At 48.5% G+C, this 9,355-nt stretch overlaps 2 protein-coding genes across 2 annotated transcripts in view; one reads left to right on the top strand and one right to left on the bottom strand.

Moving 5' to 3' along the window:
* The window catches only part of TVP23A (trans-golgi network vesicle protein 23 homolog A (S. cerevisiae)), a 55,268-nt gene extending 46,500 nt beyond the window's left edge, over positions 1 to 8,768 (top strand). The window contains exons 3-8 of the mRNA XM_011961391.1: positions 2,748 to 2,892; positions 4,619 to 4,708; positions 5,297 to 5,425; positions 6,951 to 7,079; positions 7,677 to 7,736; positions 8,527 to 8,768. Coding sequence (XP_011816781.1) covers positions 2,748 to 2,892; positions 4,619 to 4,708; positions 5,297 to 5,425; positions 6,951 to 7,079; positions 7,677 to 7,736 — 553 coding nt within the window. The 3' untranslated portion in view covers positions 8,527 to 8,768. The remainder of the gene's footprint in view (positions 1 to 2,747; positions 2,893 to 4,618; positions 4,709 to 5,296; positions 5,426 to 6,950; positions 7,080 to 7,676; positions 7,737 to 8,526) is intronic.
* The window catches only part of NUBP1 (nucleotide binding protein 1), a 25,961-nt gene continuing 25,300 nt past the window's right edge, over positions 8,695 to 9,355 (bottom strand). The window contains exon 10 of the mRNA XM_011961432.1: positions 8,695 to 8,963. Within this exon, the coding sequence (XP_011816822.1) occupies positions 8,905 to 8,963 (59 nt within the window). The 3' untranslated portion in view covers positions 8,695 to 8,904. The remainder of the gene's footprint in view (positions 8,964 to 9,355) is intronic.

Below are 9,355 nucleotides of genomic sequence, written 5' to 3'. Positions count from 1 at the left end.
GTTTCACCATGTTGGCCAGGCTGGTCTTGAAATCCTGACTTCAAGTGATCTGCCTGCCTCAGCCTCCCAAAGTGCTAGGATTACAGGTGTCAGCCACAACACCTGGTGATCCTGTCTAATTTTTAAATGCCGGGTGCACTTCCAGGGTTGGTTTTCGTTCAGGTCACCGGCACAGCTGAGAGCCTGAAAGGCTCAGACGAGACCCATCCTGGTGAATGGTTGGTGCTTTGCCATGCAAAAAGTCACTGTGAAGTCCGCTTCTGACTCTGAACGTTCCCCTGGGAGTCGGAAACCCCACAGTTTTATGGGCGTCTATGGTGTGCTGACTCTGACTCCATTTCTTCTTGGGGAGAATGAGCAGCCTCTTTGCCCTGCAGTTCTGTGTGGACCTCTGTGGCCACCCCATTGTGCCTCTCATTTGCCAAAGCCCACAGCATTTGATAACTCTAATCCAGAGGCTGCAAGCTCACTGCTTGCAGGCCAGTGAGAAACATAGACTGGGATATTTCAGTAAAAGAATTAGTGGCCATCATTTAAAATCAGATTTCCCATTGCACGTCTGGATTTCTGACTTCTCCTGAAAATCTTGGATCTGGCAGTCCTGGGTCTGGTTTGCACAGCTGCCTGGTGCTGGGAAGAGTCCCTTTCATCCCTCCCTTTTCCTCCCCTGCCCTGAGGTGTGGCTTTCACTGCCATCCATCACTGTGTCAGAGGCGTGTGAACCAGAGCAACTCCATGTTGAATAGGGGCTGGGTAAAATGAGGCTGAGACCTACTGGGCTGCATTCCCAGACGGTTAAGGCACTGTAAGTCACAGGATGAGATAGGAGATCGCACAGGATACAGGTCATAAAGACCTTGCTGATAAAACAGGTTGCAGTAAAAAAAGCCGGCTAAAACCCGCCAAAACCAAGATGGCCAAGAGAGTGAGCTCTGGTCATCCTCACTGCTACACTCCCACCAGCGCCATGACACTTTACAGATGCCACGGCAATGTCAGGAAGTTACCCTATATGGTCTAAAAAGGGGAGGCATGAATAATTCACCCCTTGTTTAGCATATCATCAAGAAATAGCCATAAAAATGGGCAAACAGCAGCCCTTAGGACGGCTCTATCTAGGGACTAGCCATTCTTTATTCCTTTACTTTCCTAATCAACTTGCTTTCACTTTACTCAATGGACTTGCCCTGAATTCTTTCCTGGGTGAGATCCAAGAACCCTCTCTTGGGGTCTGGATCTGGACCCCTTTCTGATAACAACTGGGCTCGTGCTGTTGGTTTCTTGATCACAGTTGAGTATCGTTCTCTACCTGTCTATCTAAACTGGGAAACTACAAAAAGAAACAGAAACCCACAAGTGTCTTCAGTCTGGCCCACATCACCCACTGCCATCACCTGCTCTTGACAACTTGGTGACGTTTCTTTTCTTGTTTGTTTTTTTTTTTTTTTGAGACGGAGTCTAACTTTCTCACCCAGCCTGGAGTGCAGTGGTGCAATATCAGCTCACTGCAACCTCCACCTCCCAGGTTCTAGTGATTCTCCTGCCTCAGCCTCCCGAGTAGCTGAGGTTACAGGCGGCCGCCACCATGCCCAGCTAATTTTTGTGTTTTGAGTAGAAATGGGGTTTCACCATGTTGGCTAGGCTGGTCTTGAACTCCTGACCTCAGGTGATCCACCCGCCTCGGCCTCCCAAAGTGCTGGCATTACAAGTGTGAGCCACCACACCTGGCCTATATCAGACTATCAGACTCACATTAAAAAAAAAAAAAAAAAAAAAAGGCCAGGCATGCTTGCTTATGCCTGTAATCCCAGCACTTTGGGAAGCTGAAGCAGACAGATCATCTGAGGTCAGGAGTTCGAGACCAGCCTGGCCAACATGTTGAAATCCCATTTCTACTCAAAATATAAAAATTAGTTGGGCATGGTGGTGGGCGCCTGTGATCTCAGCTACTCGGGAGGCTGAGACAGGAGAACTGCTTGAACCCAGGAGGTGGAGGCTGCGGTGAGCCGAGATCATGCCACTGCACTCCACAGAGCAAGACTCTGTCTCCAAAATAAATAACTAAATAAATAAAAATAAAAATAATAGGAAAAAAATAGAAAAAAAAGCAATTTACATAAGATGAGCATGTTCTCCTTGGCTCCCTCTCTCCTTTCTGGCCAGGTTTGTGTCTAAAGGGACAGTGAACAAGAACCGCCTTTCCCTAGGTTAAATGCCAGGATTCACGTGCCGCTCACCACGCAGCAACTATGATGAGTGAGACCTGCCACTCACAGGTCACATGTTTTGCTCTGTCCAGGAACACACATTCCCCGATGACATGAGACACCTGCCCCGTGGGCTGCATGTGAGCTTGGAGCTCAGTGACTGGCGGAAAAACCCAACCTTTACCTTTAGGGAACTGACCGTCATCTCTGCTAGGCGGGGAGGCAGTGATTGCTGTCACGTTTCACTTTACAGATGACCGTGTTTCGAAGAGGGCAAGTGATATTTGGAGTCAAGTGGCGGGAAAGTACTGGATTCTTCGAAGGGGAGGAAATAAAACAGTGTCAGCCTGACTGTTTGGGGACTGCTGACCTAATAATGCATCCCCAGGGCTACAGCCTGAGTTTCTGCTTCATATGCACCAGGGAGAACATTCCATTGAGCCATGCGAGTGCCCCCAGCAAAGTCTGAGGTGGTGAAGGGAGTTCAGTAACCATCCGCTTGGCTCTTGGAGTGAGGGCGCCTTCTGGGTCCTTTCCTAGACACCCCTTGGCCACCTTTTTCCACCTGTTTTTCCGAGTGACTGCCATCATCACCTACGTGTGCTGCGACTGGTTCGGCAAGAGCTTTGTGGGCTGTTTTGTCACGGTGCTGCTCCTCCTGTCCCTGGACTTCTGGTCTGTGAAGGTGAGGCCTTTTCCTGTGATGCCACCACTCCCGAAACACGAGGCTTGTCCCCTGTATGCGTGGGATCAAGAGATACTTTGATTTAGACTCCTGAGACATGCTTAAGAGTGCTGAGCAGTGTCACTTAACAGTAGGGGGAATGGAGAAACCCCGTCTCTACTAAAAATACAAAATTAGCCGGGCGCGGTGGCACATGCCTGTAATCCCAGCTACTCGAGAGGCTGAGGCAGGAGAATCACTTGAACCCAGGAGGCGGAGGTTGCACTGAGTCGAGATCACACCATTACACTCCAGCCTGGGCAACAAGAGTGAAACTCTGTCTCAAAAAAAAAAAAAAAGCTAAGGGGAAAAATGCATTGTTTAGCGCTTAATAAATGGCTTTTGTCAAATGTCAGTTGTCATTCTTGCACATGTGACAACCTCATATGACTTTGCATTTTTTTTGTAAAACTTATTGTATTAGTCTGTTTTCACGCTGCTGATAAAGACATACCCAAGACTAGGTAATTTATGAAGATAAAAAGGTTTAATGGACTTACAGTTCCACATGGCTGGGGAGGCCTCACAGTCACGGTGGAAGGCGAGAGGCACGTCTTACATGGTGGCAGACGAGAGAATGGAAGCCAGCCGGGCGTGGTGGCTCACTCCTGTAATCCCAGCACTTTGGGAGGCCGAGGTGGGAGGATCATCTGAAGTCAGGAGTTTGAGACCAGCCTGCCTGGCCAACATGGAGAAACCCCATCTCTACTAAAAATGCAAAAATTAGCCGGGCATGGTGGTGTGCGCCTGTAATCCCAGCTACTTGGGAGGTTGAGGCAGAAGAATCATTTGAACCTGGGAGGTGGAGGTTGCAGTGAGCCAAGATTGTGCCACTGCACTCCAGCCTGGGTGACAAGAGCCAAACTCTGTCTCAGGAAAAAAAAAAAGAGAGCGAGTGAGCAAGAGAATGAAAGCCAAGCAAAAGGGGTTTACCCTTATAAAAACCATCAGATCTTGTGGCACTTATACACTACCATGAGAACAGTTTGTGGGCGAAACTGCCCCTATGATTCAATTATCTCCCACCTGGTCTCCCCCACAACACGTGGGAATTATGGGAGGGACAATTCAAGATGAGGTTTGGGTGGGGTGACAGCCAAACCATGTCACTTGTATATGAATTAATACATATATTTAAAACATATATAATATGAACATATAAATTATATATGTTTGTAGGGGGAGTGTGTAACTTTTTATTTTTTTTTTTTGAGACGGAGTCTCGCTCTGTCGCCCAGGCTGGAGTGCAGTGGCGCGATCTCGGCTCACTGCAAGCTCCGCCTCCCGGGTTCAAGCCATTCTCCTGCCTCAGCCTCCCTAGTAGCTGGGACTACAGGTGCCCGCCACCTCGCCCGGCTAGTTTTTTGTATTTTTAGTAGAGACGGGGTTTCACCCTGTTAGCCAGGATGGTCTCGATCTCCTGACCTCATGATCCTCCCGCCTCAGCCTCCCAAAGTGCTGGGATTACAGGCGTGAGCCACTGCGCCCGGCCGTGTGTAACTTTTTAAAGTGAGCTTAGTTGGAAACTGGAAGCCTTGACATCTGAGAATCCACTAGAATTCAACACCTTTTTTCTTCCTGCTTCCAGTACAAGTCTGACACGAATCAGGGAACTTTTATTTATCAACACAGTGAAGACGCCTCTTTGCTTGTGACCTGCTCAGAGTCATGTGTCTGTTGTCCTCAGAATGTAACCGGAAGACTCCTGGTTGGCCTTCGATGGTGGAACCAGATAGATGAAGATGGGAAGAGCCACTGGATCTTTGAAGCCAGGAAGGTATTCTCTATGACGAGCTGAACTAACCAGAGCGGGGATAATGGGCGTAGAAAGTTTCTGTGGGTTCCTTTGGAGTTTTATGCATGTCTGATTCCAGCTACACAAAAGCCACTGCTGCGGGTGCCCTGGTGAAACATGGGTGTGGCAAAAGTATCTGCAAAATAGACTGGGCATGGTGGCCCACGCCTGTAATCCCAGCACTTTGGGAGGTGGAGGTGGGTGGATCACTTGAGGTCAGGAGTTTGAGACTAGCCTGGGCAACATGGTGAAACCCTGTCTCGACTAAAAATACAAAAATTAGCTGGGCGTGGTGGCAGGCACCTGTAATTCCAGCTACTCAGGAGGCTGAGGCAGGAAAATCACTCGAACCCAGGAGGCGGAGGTTCCAGTGAACCAAGATCAAGCCACTGCACTCCAGCCTGGGTGACACAATGAGAGTTCGTCTCAAAAAATAAAACAACATCAACAACAAAAAACCGCACAACAACAAAAGCATCTGCAAACTAAAATAAATGAAAATGCGAGCATGCTCGTTCGTTTGCAACCATTTCCGCTTCTTTTGACATTTGAATTACTTTCCTTAAACAGGTCTCCCCGAATAACACTGCTGCCACAGAAGCTGAAGCACGAATCTTCTGGCTGGGCCTCATCATCTGCCCCATGATATGGATTGTGTTTTTTTTTGGCACCTTATTTTCCTTGAAGCTAAAGTGGCTGGTAAGGCCATACCTTGACTTCCACATTGCTTTGATGTCTCTGCAAAACCAGTGTTTGCACTGCTAGGCTTCTGTTGTTATTTGTTATTGATTGAACAACTGTAACAAGTTTATTGAGATATAATACACATTCCATATAATTTACCCATTTAAAGTATACAATTAGGGGCTTGGCGTGGTGGCTCACGCCTATAATCCCAGGCCTTTGGGAGGCCAAGGCAGAAGGATTGCTTGAGCTCAGGAGTTTAAGATCAGCCTGGGCAACACAGGAAAACCCCATCTCTGCAAAAAATGCAAAAATTAGCCAGCCATGGTGGTGTGTATGCTTGAGCCCGGGTGGCAGAGGTTGCAGTGAGCCAAGATTGTGCCAATGCACTCCAGCCCGGGTGCTAGAGTAAGACCCTGTCTCCAAAAAATAAAATAAATAAACACTAAGTGTGAAATTCAGTGGCTTCTAGTGCAGTCATAGAGTTGTGCAGCCAACACCGCCATCAATGTTAGGAAATTTTCATCACCTGAAAAAGAAGCCTTGTACCCTTTCAACATTGCTTCCTTATGCTTCTGTTCCTCCAAACCCTGGCACCTATTAATTTTTCTGTTTCTATGGATTTGCCTATTCTGGGCATTTCATATAAATGGACTCACACAGGCTGGTGTGGTACCTCACGTCTGTAATCCCAGCAGTTTGGGAGGCTGAGGCAGGTGGATCACCTGAGGTCAGGAGTTTGAGACCAGCCTGGCCAACATGGCAAAACCCTGTCTCTACTATAAATACCAAAATTAGCCAGGCATAGTGGCACACGCCTGTAATCTCAGCCACCTGGGAGGCTGAGGCAGGAGAAGTGCTTGAATCCAGGAGGCAGAGGTTGCAGTGAGCCAAGATTGCACTCCAGCCTGGGTGACAGAGTGAGGCTCCATCTTAAAAAAAATAAAAAAAAGAGAGAAAACAAAATACTTGTAGACAGTAAAACAACAGTGTCATTTAATGAAAGTGCAGGCTCTGGAATTTGGATCCCGGCTCGACCACGCTCCAGCTCTGTGACCTTGGGCAGGTTTCATCTTCTTGAGCCTCAGTTTCCTCCTTGTAAAATGGGATGATGGTGGCGGCAACCTCTCCAGTTGTAATGATTCTGAGGTGTCCATGGGTATTTGCAAATGCTCAGTCAATGTTGGCTGTCACTATTCTTAGGTGCTGGCTAGAGCACTTCTACTTGGCTTGAGAGGTGCATTTCTGTAAATGCTCTTAGAAAGTGACCTCTGCGTCAGGAGATTGAGACCATCCTGGCTAACACGGTGAAACCCCTTCTCTACTTAAAAAAAAAAATACAAAAAATTAGCCTGGTGTGGTGGTGGGTGCCTGTAGTCCCAGCTACTCAGGAGGCTGAGGCAGGAAAATGGCGTGAACCCAGGAAGCGGAGCTTGTAGTGAGCCGAGATCATGCTACTGCACTCCAGCCTGGGCAACAGAGCGAGACTCCATCTCAAAAAGAAAAGAAAGTGACCTTTGCTTTCTTTGTCTGAGTGCAGGCTCTCGTGGTTGCTGGGATCTCTCTCCAAGTTGCAAACCTGTATGGCTACATCCTTTGTAAGATGGGAGGCAACAGTGACATTAGCAAGGTCGCAGCCAGTTTCCTGTCCCAGACAGTGTTCCAGACGGTGAGTAACTGAGGTTTGACTCCTGGACCACTCCTCTCCAGGTAGTCAAAGTCAAGGTGGCCTGCTGGCAACTGCGGTGTATAATGTAACATATCAGCCAGGCTGCCATTGTTTTATTGTTTGTTTATTTTTTGGGAGGAAGGATCTTGCTGTCACCCAGGCTAGAGTGCAGTGGCGTGATCACGGCCCACTGCAACCTCCATCTCCCGGGCTCAAGCAATCCTCCCACCTCAGCCTCTCGAGTAACTGGGACTACAGGTGTGTACCACCATGCCCGGCTAAGTTTGTAATTTTTAAAAAATTATTAATTATTTTTGTAGAGGCAAAGTTTTGCCGTGTTGCCCAGGCTGGTCTTAAACTCCTGAGCTCAAACAAGCCGCCTGCCTTGGCCTCCCAAAGTGCTGGGATTACAGGCGTGAGCTACCATGCCAGGCTTGTTTTTTTGTTTTTGTTTTCAGTGCTGCTTTATGCCAAGACATCAAGCAATGAATTCCGCAGGTTTTCTGTACTTTGTGGGTTTTCTCTGGCCTTGCATCAGCAGGATTGCCCCACTCGCGTGTGAGGACAGAAAACCATGGTTGACTTCTCCCCTTGCAGGCCTGCCCAGGTGACTTTCAGAAGCCGGGCCTTGAGGGGCTGGAGATTCACCAGCATTAGGTGAGAAATGGATCGTGGCACCCGTGTGGAGGGCTGGGGAATTCTGAAAAATGCAGCTCTTGAGGCACAGGGGCCCGGGGTGTGGGTGGGCTTCCCCTGTTCCCTGGGGTGGCCTGGTGCGGGACCAGGCAAGAAGCAGACGGGGCAATGGGCCTGCCCTGGGCTTTGCAGCCTCATAGCCCTTGGGGTGAGGAGCTGGGGGGTGGGGTGTGAGGTCACACCTTCCTCACACTGAACATGTGCAAATCTCGCCATATGTGTGGTCCTAGGGAAGGGTGGGGAGGGAAAAGAGACAAGGGAGGGCAAGACCAAGGGGATTTGTTCTTATTTCCCACCCACCCACTTTTACGTCCCAGAGTGGAGAGAAAACAGGAATTTACTCTTCTTCCAGCTGGTCTCAGATCCTGTGTGTCTCAAAGACAGCAAGCACCTCATGGCAGCGAGGATGGCTGTAGAGTTTACATCTCTCTTTTTTCTATCATTTAAAAGCCTGAATATTGGTTTGCGTGACACTGGACATTACTGGATATACTGTGCACATATTACTACACAGGGTGTATACACAGACCCCAAATTCTGTCTTACTGGGTGATTCAAGGACTCTTCAAGGGCTTTTTGATTTGACCCAGCTGCGCCACATGCAGTGATTTTAGAACGAACCCCAGCGTGAGCTCTGTCGCTTTTAGATTTCTCCTCAATCTGAAGAAGAGCATTTGGACTGTGCTGTTTGAAAACATGCCTGTGTGTTCTGCAGTGAAGCCGCACACTCACCCCTTTGGTTCTTTTCTAGGCTTTCTTATCATCAGAGGCAGAAATGGCTTAAATGGGAGTTTCTACAGTCGACTAACCTTCCGACACAGCAGAATCCCATGGTCCCACAACCCGTTTGTTTTTTACATGAAATAGGTCTCGGGGGAGAGGTTTGAGGAGGGTGTTTTATTCTTAAAATGGCACGTTTGTAGAGAATGCCCTTTATATATGTTCTAAGGAAAAGTGTACAAATACTCGATGATTAAAGTGTCTCCGTGAAAGTCGCTTCAGACCACGCCAGCATCTGGTTTCTTTTTGCTGTGACCCACCCCGTCCCGGAGCTGGTTGGGTCTGGCTGGACGTGCTGCCCAGGGAGTACCTCACTTGGTAACTGCTTGGTTCTGAACATTCTCTCATTTCAGGAATTGATGAGGTTCTCTTCTTTTGACTGATGGAGATCACAAAACTCTTGGATTCCTGGAAAACAAGACGACAGGCATAGAGTGCTAAGAATTGTCCACCCCTTGACAGCCCCGCCCTGTGCTGGGGAGGGCCATGCCTTGACGGGGCTGGAATCCTCTGGCTAGTTCCATAAAAAGCCCTGTGTCTGTGATGCCCTGAGTCTTTGAAAGTGACCGGAATACCTCACACTGCCCATCAGAGTCATAACCAATGGCTGAGGCCTTCCTCGGCCCAACTATAGATGGAGGATTCTGGGAATGCTGTTTCCTTACCCTCAACATCATTTTTCTTTTTTTTTTTTTTGTTGAGACAGAGTCTCGCTCTGTCGCCCAGGCTGGAGTGCAGTGGCACGATCTCGGCTCACTACAAGCTCCGCCTCCCGGGTTTACGCCATTCTCCTGCCTCAG

This window comes from Colobus angolensis, unplaced genomic scaffold (genome assembly GCF_000951035.1).
Source record: "Colobus angolensis palliatus isolate OR3802 unplaced genomic scaffold, Cang.pa_1.0 Scaffold55, whole genome shotgun sequence".
Classification (NCBI taxonomy): Eukaryota; Metazoa; Chordata; class Mammalia; order Primates; family Cercopithecidae; genus Colobus; species Colobus angolensis.
This window is presented reverse-complemented; position numbering and strand designations above follow the sequence as displayed.